We start from the raw sequence: 14,393 nt of genomic DNA on the forward strand, positions 1-14,393 counted from the left end.
TGTTTTGCTGAAATGGGTAAAAGTGGTGAAATCAGTGAGGGAGAGCTAAAATGACTGAGTGTTAAATGGAGTGAAAAGGGTCTGCCATCTGCCAGCAGGCATGGAAAGAGCCCTTACCTTTTCCACTAAGCATCTGTACAGTGTTGTCCTTAATGGGCTGAATCAAGAGAAAGCATCAACCTGCACTGTGCCACTGGCCACTGAGGACGTTAAAGTTCCAGATATGGCCAGAGTTGTCTTTGGCTGATGTTTTAATGAGCAGCTGTGTAGCTCTGCAGGGCCTCTTTGTGTAAATACAGAACAAACTGAAACACCGCTAGAAACACCAGAAAACATGGACAAAGTGTCTTTCATGTCACTTAAAGCTTTCTATAGACATGTTTTGAGGTCTGAATTTTTTTCCTGCTTGTTGGTATATTGGCATTCAATGAAGGGACAAAAAATCTGTATTTGGTCAAAACTGAGGGTGGAGACAGGCCAGGGGTAACCACTACAGCTCACTGTGATAGAACGAGATGCCTGTCAATCAAGCAGAAATACCCAAAAACATACTTCTTTTTTAGCCTTAAAGGGACACTTCCCCCCAAATGAAGAATATATATCAGCCGTCAAGATGTCTGCCTCCAATATAATGGAACTAGACTGCACTCAGCTTGTGGTGCTCAAAGCGCCAAAAATATACATTTGAAGAACTTAACAGCAATGTCTCTTTCCAGAAATCATGACGATTACTTAAGATAATCCACAGACCTTGTTGTGTCTATATTCTTTCTACCAAACTACATTTACCAACTGTATCACCACGCAGAATACAAGCATCTATGCTGGCTCACCCAGCACTACTGAGCTAGCTAATGTTATAGCTAAGCCAAGGAGGATGCGATTGATGTTTATATCTTGCGCTGCAATGAGCACGAACCTCTCTTCCATGAGTAGATGCATACTTCCTTCTGCTTATTGATGCTGTTGGCAGATGTATGTTTATAATGCTTTGTGTACCACAAGCCACATGCCATCTACAATACTCAGCAAACCACCACTCTAGAAACCACCACTAAAAACATGTGCAGTCAAGAGGCTCATCAGTTAAATGAAAATCTGAATATATCCTCTATGGAATGCCTTCCTCAGACTTTATAGGTCACTTTAGTTGTGGCAAAAATGTCAGTATTGTTGTCATTGTTTCATGAGGGCCTCTTCCCTCAACAACAGTGCTGCAAGCACAACTCAACTCAAATCACCCCAGGTGGATCAACAAATGGCAGAAAATAGCACAATATGGTAAACAGGTTTGTATAATTTTAATTTTAAATTTCTTAATTTAATTTAATGTCTGTCCGAGTTATGAGTCCAACGACCTTCTGACGTCAATCTGACATCTGGTGCCAGCAGGGTAAAGCTTTATATTTGTCTTTTTAAGGAAAATGACAACCAGCCTATCTGAAGAACAATGTATCACTTAACACATAACATGTTAAAACAGGATTGTTGTGGAACTCAAAATGTTAACTGTACCAGTATTAGTCAATACACATCAGATGATTAATAACATTAACTGTAGCACGAGAAACCAAAGTATAACAATATGCCATTCCTTATTTCTCCATATTAACTTAACTATACTCCAACAGGGGTGGCACGGTGGTGTGGTGGTTCGCACTGTCACCTCACAGCAAGAGGGTTCCTGGTTTGAGCCCTTCTGTGCGGAGTTTGCATGTTCTCCCCGTGTCAGCGTGGGTTTTCTCTGGGTACTCTGGCTTCCTCCCACAGTCCAAAGACATGCAGATTGGGGACTAGGTTAACTGGTGACTCTAAATTGTCCATAGGTGTGAATGTGAGCATGAATGGTTGTCTGTTTCGGTGTCAGCCCTGCGATAGTCTGGCGACCTGTACCCTGCCTCTCACCCAATGTCAGCTGGGATAGGCTCCAGTCCCCCCGCAACCCCCAAGAGGATAAGCAGTCCTGAAATTCAGCTGAGGCTTTTGGTTTTGGTGTGCCACCCCAAGATTTTCAGTGGCCCCCTCTGGCAACCCCTTTGTAAAATTTCTGGGGGCACCACTGTGGATCACGATGTGTCAGATGCTTGCTGTGATGACCTGCCCTTAATATTGACATGGCACTGATGAGTAATGTTCTATCAGTGGCTTCCCTTGTAATGTAATTATGAGAGCAAATGCTAGCTGTTATTTGGCTGGTAGACGTGGTTTTTGGGTGTCAGTTTCCCACTGATCTATGGAGATATCATTGAGACACGGCCCTTCAGCTGACTACATATAATCTAATAAGTAGAGCACTTCAGCAGCAGTCTGGATGAGGTCATACTCACTTGGGTTCAATTACAGCAGTGCAGCTACCAAACTGCAGTCAAGCACATGAGATGAGAAGACTTAATGGTGCTACACAACAAGGCAGTTTGCAGTAGATTTTACACTGGATCATCTGATTCAGGCAGAAACTTCAGTGCAATTTCAATTTTAACCTGCAGGAACACACACACACATACACACACACACAGCTCTCTAGTTCCTGACCAATAATTACATTAGCAGTGAGTGTCTGAGTGTGTGTGTCTCTAAATGCTAATTTGATCTAGTGCCAGTGGAGGCACTAATAGCATCTATGTTTCTGATTAGTAAATAGGAATGAGGTTGAGTGACTGCACTTTCACACAGTCAGTCATAAAACACACTAATAACATACATTAACCGACTTCATGGTGCTTGTGACCGGGTCAAAATTGACTCCTTGCTGATTTCACATTACTGAAACACCCATAGACCTTGTGACACTTGATCATATTCTCAACACTGATAATATGTGCATATTAAAAGAAAAGCACAACATTTCGGAAAACTGTATTCTCTCTCTTTTCAAGGTGAGATGAGAAGATCAACATCAATCTCATGTCTGCTGCTAAGTACAGAGCTGGATTGTTAGTCTAGCGTACCATGAAGACTAGAAGCAGGGGTAAACAGCTAGCCTGTCCAAAGCTCATTAATTGACATGCAGCTCTTTTGATTAATCAGTACAGTAAATTGTGGTTATAGGGAAAGTTAGGTGCTCAAACTATTTCTCCACAAACAACAATTAAAAGTCAAAAATACCTACTGTTAGTAGAAATAATCAAATACCTTATAATTATGACTATAGCCTCTTTTACAAAGCCTGTCCAAGGTGATGATATCAAACCATTTTTTCTGCCTTGGCAATCTTTATAAAAGGTACATTTGCAGAATGATATAGAGTTGTCTCGCCTTTGAGATGGCACTGGAGGTAGTAACAGCGTCAAGTTGATGTCTGTCTGACAGGGACAGCCAGCTGGACAGGACCATCAACAGGACGGATGTGGCTTTTGACGACGTGTTATGTGTGTGACTCAACAGGAATCAAAAATGTCTGCAAACTGAGGTGACAATGTCGAGGCTCTTTACCCTCTGAGCAGAGGACGAGATCAACTGCAATACATTGGGTAAGTTAAATGATTGTTATTACCATCTGATGCAATTGTTAATGTTTTTAAAGCATCTCCAACAGGTATGTTACAAGTCACACTATGTAAAATGAATAAAAATCTTTACTGAAAGCAGTTTCACACAAAGCTCTGATTTTCATCAAGTGATTTTGTAGGTTCTCATGAATGTTGCACACCCCTGCAGAACATTTGTGTGGGGTTAAAAAACATTCATAGGACCTCAATTTCAGCAGATTACTGCCTGTGGAAATATATCTTTTGACCAATGAAATCCTCTGTTCCAGCTGATCTCATATGTCCAGGTCATAGCTAGGTTGCTGCCAAATTGCCTCTTAACACCCAACACTGTACGACAAACACTGCAACGACTACCTCAACAGCCAAACAAAGGATAATGTATGGCTTGAGATCACCCAGCAGCTGTTAACAGTATGCTGGTCTCGGAACAGGGCGAGTGACAACAGCTAACAGTGGCATCAAATATTGAGCGGTAGTTCAGGCAGGATACGATGTCAAGCTCAGCTCACATCCCACCTACATCAGCTGATCTCAAACAGTCTAATTAACTGATGGATCAGCTGATTGATGAAGGGAGTCAGCTGATAGGTCACATGATTTCTTTCTATGCAACCAATTGGCAAATCTCATTCAGGGCGCCCTATTTAAACTGCTCTGGCCTGCCTGCTGTTGCTGCTTCCTCTGCAAGCTGCTTTGCAACCCGCCTCCACCCCAGCCCCTCTTTTTAATGCTGTGTCTGAATTATCAATGTCATTTCTGTTTGTCATTGATGCTGCTCTGTTCTGTTCCCAGGGGTTCTGCTGCTGCTCTCCCTGCCTTAGGCTTTCCATGTAGGCACATGGAGGGGCAGGGAGGTGCGCTCTCCCTGCCTTAGGCTTACCACGTAGGCACATGGAAGAGGCTTTCTGTGTAAGCCCCATAAAAGGCAGAGAGGCTCCAGAACAGAGCCATGCTGCCAAATATAATATTGGAAATGGAAATTAAGTTTCCTTCCTTAAAGTGGTTCTGACTGAATCTGGGTCTGATTATGTATTGTGTAGTTCACGTTAGCCCCTTAGACATTCTCAGTCTGGATCATAGACTGAAAAAATTATGGGTGTGGCTACTGTGACATCACCCATTGGTTTCAGCATATCAGCCCTCACCATCTTGTTTTTTTTGGAGCCAGAAATGACCACATCTGTGCAAGAGGCTGGCGCTGTGGGGGAGTGAGGCTGGGTCTGACTGAGAAGCCAGAAACAAGCTGAGAAACAAGAGAGTTATGCAAAAATTCATAAATTTGTACAGTTGTCATGAACAGGGACATTAGCTATAGAGACCAAAACTTTTTTTGTTCCAGGCTGTGAACTTGTTAATTTTCCTGCTGTAAAGTTGTACATTTTAACATGGGGGTCTATGGGGACTGACTGGCTCCTGGAGCCAGCCTTCCTTGTTGGCTTTGTTTTTTGGCCCTGGAGGTTGCTGCTTAGTCTGGATAGATTTTTGTTGTGTGGAGTGGATTATCAAGAAGCCTTCTTCACGAAATATATAGATAATGGAACACAGCAACATGGAAATTCACACCGGACCTGATGTGAATAGTTGTCATGCAGATTTTCTGTATTCCCACACCACATTTCTGCATCACACTGGTGGGAAACAGCTTTTAATCTACTAACAGTAATAGTTTCAGTAACAAAAAAATGTCACAAAGAGCTTGGTAATGGTAAGTCAATCAGAGTAAGAGAATTCAATACAAATGCATGAGACCTTCCTTCCTCAAGAACACACAAGCTCACGAGTCTCTTGGTAGCCATTTTACTGGGCTTGTTTTCCTGTCAGCTGCCAGATCTCATAAGACCTCCTCCCTGATGTCTGCTCCTCCCTCTCCCATCATGCAGTTTGTTTAACTTTCAAATGCACTACCATCACATTAGGCTTATTAGCCATTTTAGAGGGTATCCAATTCTACAGCTTACTTTGGGTTATTGTGGGAGTAAGAAGTAACTGTGACAACAGAACCTCGACAGCTGGTGAACTGTGCAAATGGATTACTGAGAGTTAGTTAAATCCAGTGTTGTTGAAATTCCTACCTGTGTTTCAAACATATGTATTGGGCATGTCCATTACAAGTTACTGGTGTGTGTCATATAAACACATGTTGATCCTTGGCCACATTGATTGATGATCTAAGTGGATGCACATATTCAGTGCTGAAACTGACAGCACAAAACAACCAGCCCAACACCTAATTTCAAATTAAATTCAGTGCACACCTTGAGAAATGACAGAGATATCCAATATATCATTTTAAAGGTTAATGGTACCCTTTACTAAAGAATACCAAAAGAAAAGAGATGCCATTCTTATTGTGGCAGATTATTACAACTATTGTATTCATGCTGGGTAGCTCCAGAGCAGCCTCACATGACTGCACAGGGACAAAGCCATAAGCCCTATCAACAGATTAGAAACCACAACTCAGGCGTCTCACCAATAAGTAACAAAGTCAGCGGGAGCTGAGCAACACCTTGCTCTGCTCTCTCGGAATAATCCTAAATTATTCATTTGAATCTCAACGAGGCTGCTGTCAGCAGGAGAAACGCATATTACTTATGTAAATCCCCAGTGGCAAAAGGTACGAGCTGTTACATAACAGATTCAGCCTGAACCGTCACCTTCCTGCGTGAGGGAACATCCTAACACCCCCACCAACACAAACATCACATGGCCTCATTCACTCCATCATCACTTCTTTCTACCTGTTTATTCATGTTACTAACATTGTCTCACAAACATCAGTGAGCGAGAGGAACAGTCTGTCAGAGTTGGAACAAAGTGTTTGTTATGGAGGTCACAAGGAAGTCTCAAGTCACTAAAGTGCACTAAAGCCCCAAATCAAGTCCCAAGTCAGGACAGACAAGTTCCAAGTGAAGTCCTAAACTTTGAGTTTCAAGTCCTAAGCTAGAATTACAACCTTGTCTGTGCACATGTGGACTAGCCACTATTGCAAGTCTCTTTAGGTCTCTGTCAGCAGCTGGAGTAAGTATCCAGAAGCTGATGGATGTCAGTGTTGAACTGAAATTCACCAGATAACGTTCTGTTAACCTATGATGAGACTTATGACATCAGTAGCTGAAATGTGTGCTAAAGAAGCAAAGCTCCTTATTCTTATTCTTAATCAGCCCCTCTTTCACAGGTACATTAGTGCTGGCTTTCCACATACCACTGCTGGTCTTTGTGTGAGCTCATACCACCGTAAAACTAAAGACCAAAAGGTGGTGCCAGACTTCACTCCTCATTCCTTTCTATAAGGAACAGGGAGAGATGATTTGTAAATTGCCCCCAGTTTTTCGCTTTGCACAGAGTTCATTCTGGTAAACTGGGAGGCATTCCAGTGCCCAACCAGTTTGAGAGAGGGGCTGGGGTTGACCTCTCTCAGAAAAATGTTTTGTTTATAAAAGTATATGGTAAAATAACACAAGCATAGAGCATTGAAGAATATGGGATGCTGCTTGGCTGCAATGAGTGCAAGGACAATGATGGAGGTAATAACAATAGAGTGTTTGATGAAAAGATGAATACCCCCAGGGCTTGGGGGTTAAAATGCGCTTATAAACTACAACACCCCATTTAACTCCTGCCCCTTTGTTGGATTTCACTAATTTGTTTCCTGGCACCTGTACACTGTTGCTAACAAAGACTTAACATGTACTTATTATGTCATCCACCGAATCTGTTCCTATTAGCAAAACCCCGTCTGTTTTTTTATCCACACTTTATTAGCATTAAGATGATGTGCTCATTAAACTACATTTCTGGTGACCAGCATTTTATGCATACTGTACCTTCACATTGTCTGGATGGAGACCCCCAGGGTGTTTGTCCATATACTGACACAGGTCGGTGTGCTGTGAAATTAAAGTAAAAGAGCACAATGTTAGAGTTGTAACATGAGGAGATTTTTATTGCCAACAAGTGCTATCTGTAATTGTGGTACACATTATAATAAAGAACTTGAACAATGAGAAATTCTTAAAGCTTGGGAGGCAGCATAGTCCATAACTGAACACATCTCTAGGTGATGTTTCCAAATGTAAACTACAATTACCACAACATGGTTAAATGCCTCCATGAACCAGTAAAGTTGTAGTTGCAGTTTACATCTATGTCTGTCCAAAGTCATATGTAGCCACGACAGCACAGTTTCAGGATTATTGTCACCAGTTCAGTCTCTGACCAAATTCCTCCCCCTCTGTTCCAGAAATACGACATTGAATAATGGTCAGAAAAGTGTTTTGCAGAACATTATGATGTCACAGTGAAATTGTCCTTTAACCTTCTAGACATAACATGTCATCACGTCAGTATTTTATCCAATTAAACATTTGTGAAAAAGTTTGTCATAATTAGTGTATGAATTCTTGAGTCACAACCTAAAGTGTGTTTTGTGAGGTCACAGTGACCTTTGATCTTTGATCACCAGAATCTTATCAGCCTACACGTTCTCACTCCGACCTCGTCACATATCGACATGTCGACACGTCACAGACTTTCCACGTCCAGATATGGCATACAAGGTACATAGGTGCATTGGCTGTTGACGTCCTGGGACGCAGTGGAAACTTAAGCCTGTTATATGTATTCTCATCCTTCAAAATACATTTCCATTTTCACAGAAAATGTACCATTTACATAAGGTTTCTTTCAAAATAAATGCACTACGTCAGTACAATACCAGGAATTTACTTTTATTTTTCCTTCAACAACAAACGCACATGGTTGGGTTTAAGACAAAAGAGCAGGGTTTGGCTTTATCATTGCGAACATTGCTTTCCTGGGTGAAAGTCAGTGTTGGACCCATCCATCACCCCTCCCACCCCACTCAGACTTCCGCCACCTTAACTTTCATTCTTGTTCCACTGTGTCCCCCCCTTGTTGGGTTAAACTTTAACGGCAACGGGCCCTGTATCATGCCAACATTAAAGCACAGCTTTTTCATCGTGTGTGATGCTGCAAGTCACTGCCCAAGCGCCGTATTTTGATGACTTCAGAGTGAGACTGGGTTGAATCAGCTCGTCCTCGAGTCCTGGTGGACAGAGGTTGAAATTCCCTATGACCACCAAAATCTTATCAGTTCATTGTTGAGTCCAGTTGGACATTTGTGCCAAATTTGAAGAAATTCCCTCAAAGCATTCTTGAGATGTCACATTCACGGGAGTGGAATGGAGAGAGCAAAGTACGGAAGTACAGATGAACGGATGTATGGATGGACAGACGTATCTCCCAAAAAAATAATACCTCCGACCACGGCTATCACCAGTGCAGAGGCATACAAATCAACTGCTCTTATTGGACAGGGGTGTCTACATACGTTTGGCTATATAGTACATTTTCTTTCTGACATCAAGAAATGTGAGAAATGTGGTTGGTTTTATAGAGGTATTTACCACCTGAGGTGATGTTTTCTCTATCAGCAACTCCTCCATCTACTGACTCATATGACATCCATGCGGGGTTACGCTGGCCTGCCCCTCACCTCTGTGTTTTGTTAGCAAATTGAGGATGGAGGAGGCGACGGCTCTCCAATCATGCTGATATTTACAATCTCAACAATCCGTCTTACTCTTTCTCCTTCATCTCTCGGTAATACATTTCATTGTTTTCCCTGTCCCCTCTCCCTATGTATGTCACCCTCATCCTGTCAATCATCATTAGCGCTCAGAGGAGAACAATGAACTGATTTTTGTGGTTGGAAAGTCCTCTGTATGGAAAACAGTGCTGCGGCTCTGAACCCGAGATGATGGATCAGCGTGAAACCAGCACTCCCACATTTGCACAGCTTGGAATTTAACATTTCAGTCAAATAAAGAACCATTAGCCACCAGGCTAAATTCATAAATTAAGTCAAAGGTATGAATAATCAGAGAGGCTCTTATGAGAAGAGTTAACTGACCTCCCACCTCTGCTCTCATTCTTTATTCAAACATGACCTGCTGAGCTCCACTCAACCAGATCTCCTTCAGAAGCTGGACCTTTGACATGTCTTATATCTACCAAAAGAGGGCATCACACAGTTTTCAGTCTCATTAAATGGAGAAGTGGTGGAGAGCTGACTAAGCTTGTTCTGGTTCAGAGATTTGGCCTTGCTCAGCATTTCATGATCAAAGATTGACCTGAATATCAATGTGACCATCAGTGGTTGTCAGTTGGCACACATGCAGAGGGATAACAGAGGATCTGGACTGCTCAGGACTTTCAATATTGTTTGTATAATGTTTTTAATATTAACCAGTAAAGATGCCCTGCTGAAGTTTTTGTGCCCCTGGGCCCAGGCAATGATTCAATATTATTGTTTTGACTTTCGGTGATTTGAACGGGATCTTCATCTCAGGAGGAAAACTAGAGGTTCACATGCAGTTTTTACAACAGCAGCACTTTAAAGGGTTGAAACATCTGAAAAAGTTTCATGCTGCCTTTGCTTGCTGGGACACTGTGGACTAGTTTCTGCTGTTACTGTCACAGACTACAGATAAAAACAGATGCAGAGATTGTGATGTCACCCAAATGTTTCTGCAAGGGTGAATTAAAGCTTTGGTCTGGGCTCCCTGCTCTCAAAGGACTTGGCAGTTACAGAAGGCAGGAGGCAAGAGACTCTCCACAGATACATCAAGGGTGATGAGAATCATATGACTGGTGGAGATCACTGAAGATGCCACATTTTAAGACTGTTACTTGATTAGTTTACTTAGCAGTTAAGTAGTATTAGTACTAGTAATTTACTTAGCTAACAATACAAGCAGTGTGGTGGTCAGCAGGAGCTGTGGTGCTCGCTGCAAAACTTTGAGTCATCCTAAATGTTTGGGGCCAAGTATATCTATACTTGAGAGTTCTGAAACCTGGTAATAATTGGGGCAACATCTATTTTTAACATAAATGCATTTACATAAGGACTGGCTGTCAGTGGCATTATATTAAGGTAGATTAGCTAGATCTGTAACCACCTTTTCTTGGGAGAGAAGGCGGAAACACACATATATACATACATGTATGTGCATCAGTATATTGTATCACATCTATATATATTTATCTTACTATATAATGATGAAAACTCTGTCTGTGGGCGTGTCTGTCCATGTGTCTGTTCCACATTTTTCTCCTCACTGACTTGGTCAATCCATGTGAAATTTGGCACAGTGGTAGAGGGTCATGGGAGGATGCGAATTAAGCAATATTACATCAATTGGCCAAAGGGGGACACTATAGTAACCGACTGAAATTGCAAACTTTGAATGGGCATATCTCATTCCCCGTATGTTGCAGAGACATGAAATTTTGCACAGAGATGCCTCTCCTCATGAAGGACAAATTTGCATCAAGAACCCATAACTTCCGCCATTTTTAATTTTTTTGAAAAACACTTAAAATCGATCTCTTCCTAGGAAGTTTGACCGATCTGCATGAAACTCAGTGAACATAATCTAGGGACCAATATCTAAAGCTCCCTCTTGGCAAAAGTTGGAAAACTTACTAAAACTGAGCTTCTATAAGGCAATGAATATTGCGGAGGGCGTGGCTCATCACATAAAGGTGTATAACATCTCAAGGGTTTCACCGATCACCACACAACTTTGTAGGCATATGACCACACATAATTGAGGGGACCCCTCCATTATTGACCCCATCAAACAAAATGGGGGCGCTAGAGAGCTAATTTATTATCTAGGCCTAACCGCCATACTGATTTTTACTAAACTTGGTAGATATGTAGAACAGGACACCTCAAGGTGACTGGAGAAATTTAACTCTAATTGGCAACTGGGTGGCGCTCTAACAACAGAAACATGCTTAAAAATGGCTAAAATGCGACTGATCGCTGTGGCTCCCCCTGTGGCCGAATGTTGGGGTTTTTTTTCAAATTTTTGGTATGACTAAGTCACGGTATGGTATGTGGGTCATTCTGTCAGTCAGTCATTCTGTCTGTCCCACGTTTTTCTACTCACTGACGTGGTCAATCTATGTGAAACTGCAAACAGGCATTGAGGATTGGCATAGGTAGAAGGTGATAAAGCTACCAATGGGCATGGACTAGTATATATGTATATATATATATATATATATGTGTGTGTGTGTGTTTGTGTGTATACATAACTATAGATAGATCTCAGACTTCTTTTTAAGCATTCAATACATGTATTTCTCTCTATATATAATTTGTTGAAATTCGTGTGAGTGAGCACTTCTTTTCCAAGATAATCCACCTGACAGGTGTGACATATCAAGAGGCTGATTAAGCAGCATCATTACTACACAGGTGTGTACACAGGTTGGGATGGTCACAGTAAAAGGCCACTCTAAAATGTGAAGTTTGATCACAGAATGGTGCCCCAGGTGTTCCAAGTTTTGAGGGAGCAAGTCTTTGGCATGCTGACCATAGGAATGTTTTGGTGCCTAAACCCAACTGTGCCATCACCTCTTGATTTAGCATATTACGTGCCACCACCACGTTATGGCATGGCGAGAGGTTCTGGTCATTTCACATATTTTTGTGAGGTTGTGTGCTTTAGGATATAATAAATTAAATGTTGGCTATTTAAGTGTTTGTAATGATTGTTGATGTACCTCAAAAAATACCCACTGATTTACTGATGTCTCTTTCACAATGTAAGCAATGTAAGCCTATGAAAAAAAAAGCACCTTTCCAGGTGTCATGGCATCACGTGATAGACCCTCCAAAGCCAGAAGGTGTTTTTGGGTGTTTGGGCCAAAACATGTAAAGGCACAGTTACACACTCAGAGTGAACTGGATTAAACTAACCTTGGGTTCAAAGTTTGATAGTGCTTAAAATATCTGACACTGATCAAATTACAAAAATACCTCGAAGTTTCAAATATAGCTTGATTAATTCCAGCGCTAATGGTTGTCTGTATCCCTGCTATACTTCAGTTGGTGCCATCTGTAGACAGCACTCAACATTATGTTCAAGCAGGAAACTTTTCTATAGGCCATAAGTACATCAATTGAATATTTAAATACTTTATAGAATAATTTAGGTACTATAACAGTGACCTTCCAGCGAAATGTCTTCCTGGCTTCCTGTACTGAGCACAGACAGACCAGCCTCTGGTGCCGCTGGCTGCCATCCTAAGGTGGAAAAAGCTCAGGCTGCTTTAACATTCTTTAGCTGCCCTACAAACAAGAGTATGCTAATCAAAATATCCACAGCTCATGTTTCTGTGGGCAGAGTATTAAAAACTGAAACTCAATCAGCAAGCATACACTGAGGTCAAAACAATCAACCTAAGGACACACACAAGCAATAAAAACAGATCCTCAACCTAATTTCAGACCTCTACCATCCGCCCGTAAAGGGTTCACGTGGGTGAGTTAAGTGTGTGCAGACTTACCACATATTCGAAGACCAGAGTCAGGGTTTCCTTGGTGTGGATGATGTCATGGAGGAGCACAATGTTTGCATGCTTCAGGCCTTTCAGAAGAGATGCTGCAGAGACAGAACAGACAGAGATAGAGAGTTAAAGTGAAGAACATATCAGGATAGTGAAGAATTGCTATGATCTATGCCTTCATTAGCTGCATCATTAGAATGCTACACTGGCCTGACATAAGCCTCACTACATACATACAGGGGATTAAGAAAAGATTAAAACAGAGGAAGAAAACAGAGGATGGATTACTGCTCTGAGTTCTCACACTCATTTGTCAACACATTTATGATGTAATAGACATTCTTAATAAGTAGAGCTGTGAGATGATACGTTACAGAGAGATGGTCAAATTGCTCGTTAATTTCCTGGCAAAGCTTACTGAGTCTTACTGAGGAGGCTGGGTGTGATCAGCACATTCTGGGACAGACTTGTTGAGACTTTCACACGTGATTCACTTCATCTGAGCCAAACCTTGAGAACAGTCTGGGAGGACTGTGCAAATAATAGACGGAGATATATAATGAATTGTACAATCAGCCAAGGTATACAGAATTTGTGAAGGTCAGTTTTGTGTGGGAAAATTCTTCACCTCTAAAAGCCTTGACTGAGAGTTGAAAGACTTGAATATTTCATTACCAGACCTATTCATTTGGAGGGCATGGCCTCACTCATGTAAAAATGTTATTAAAACAGCTCTGAAAGTAAAATGTAGAAATACAGTTCCATTTTAATGGCCAACTTATAGAGACAGGTTGCATCTTGACTCACAGTTTTGCTTAGGATGACTTGTGACTTGACCATTAACAATTTCTTATAGAGGCAATCCTGGTTCATTTTACAACACCAACCAAAGAGAAAAGTGAGGGCTGCAGTTAGTTGCTATTAAACCTAAACCTCGGCTTGGCATTGTGACCACTTGGACCTGAGATAAAGAACTTGAGAATTAATCCAAAGACTTGATGTGATAGACGTGAGACTTGAAATGCTACTACACTATGGTCATTTACATTAGGGTGACAGGGACTTTTGTTGTATTAGAAATCATGTACCTTTTTTAGAATGCCTTATCTTGGGGTCCCTCTACACTTTCAAAAAATGTCTTTTTGGGTATCGGTTTGCAATCGCATAGTGCTTGACCATATGGAAGTACAGGTGCTTTTGCACTAAAAACACACTGAGGACAAATTATGGTCCGATTGGATAAACCTGCAAAGGTAATTGGGACACATTGGCTATGTTCAGGTTGCAGGCCAATCTGCAATCTCAGATTCTTAAATCAGATCTTTAAGATGGACTGTCAGCACTGTTATTTGCAAATAATGAGATCGGATTTGACACTACCAACCTATCTGCATGGGTTGCTGTGGTGACAATGTGGCATCAGTAACCACGTAGCTTTGCTGGTGATGCGGCTTTCCAATGCAGAAGCATGAGAATTTGTTAGCCTTTGGAGGCTGTTTACAATGTTGGATTTAT

General features: G+C 41.5%; 1 protein-coding gene across 3 annotated transcripts in view; it reads right to left on the reverse strand.

Moving 5' to 3' along the window:
• The window catches only part of cdk14 (cyclin dependent kinase 14), a 289,130-nt gene that overhangs the window by 155,949 nt on the left and 118,788 nt on the right, over positions 1 to 14,393 (reverse strand). For all 3 annotated transcript variants that reach the window (XM_078171996.1, XM_033640450.2, XM_033640449.2), the window contains 2 exons: positions 12,879 to 12,973; positions 7,319 to 7,381 (listed from right to left, as the gene is read on the reverse strand). In XM_078171996.1, coding sequence (XP_078028122.1) covers positions 7,319 to 7,381; positions 12,879 to 12,973 — 158 coding nt within the window. The remainder of the gene's footprint in view (positions 1 to 7,318; positions 7,382 to 12,878; positions 12,974 to 14,393) is intronic.

This window comes from Epinephelus lanceolatus, chromosome 10 (assembly GCF_041903045.1).
Source record: "Epinephelus lanceolatus isolate andai-2023 chromosome 10, ASM4190304v1, whole genome shotgun sequence".
NCBI lineage: Eukaryota > Metazoa > Chordata > Actinopteri > Perciformes > Serranidae > Epinephelus > Epinephelus lanceolatus.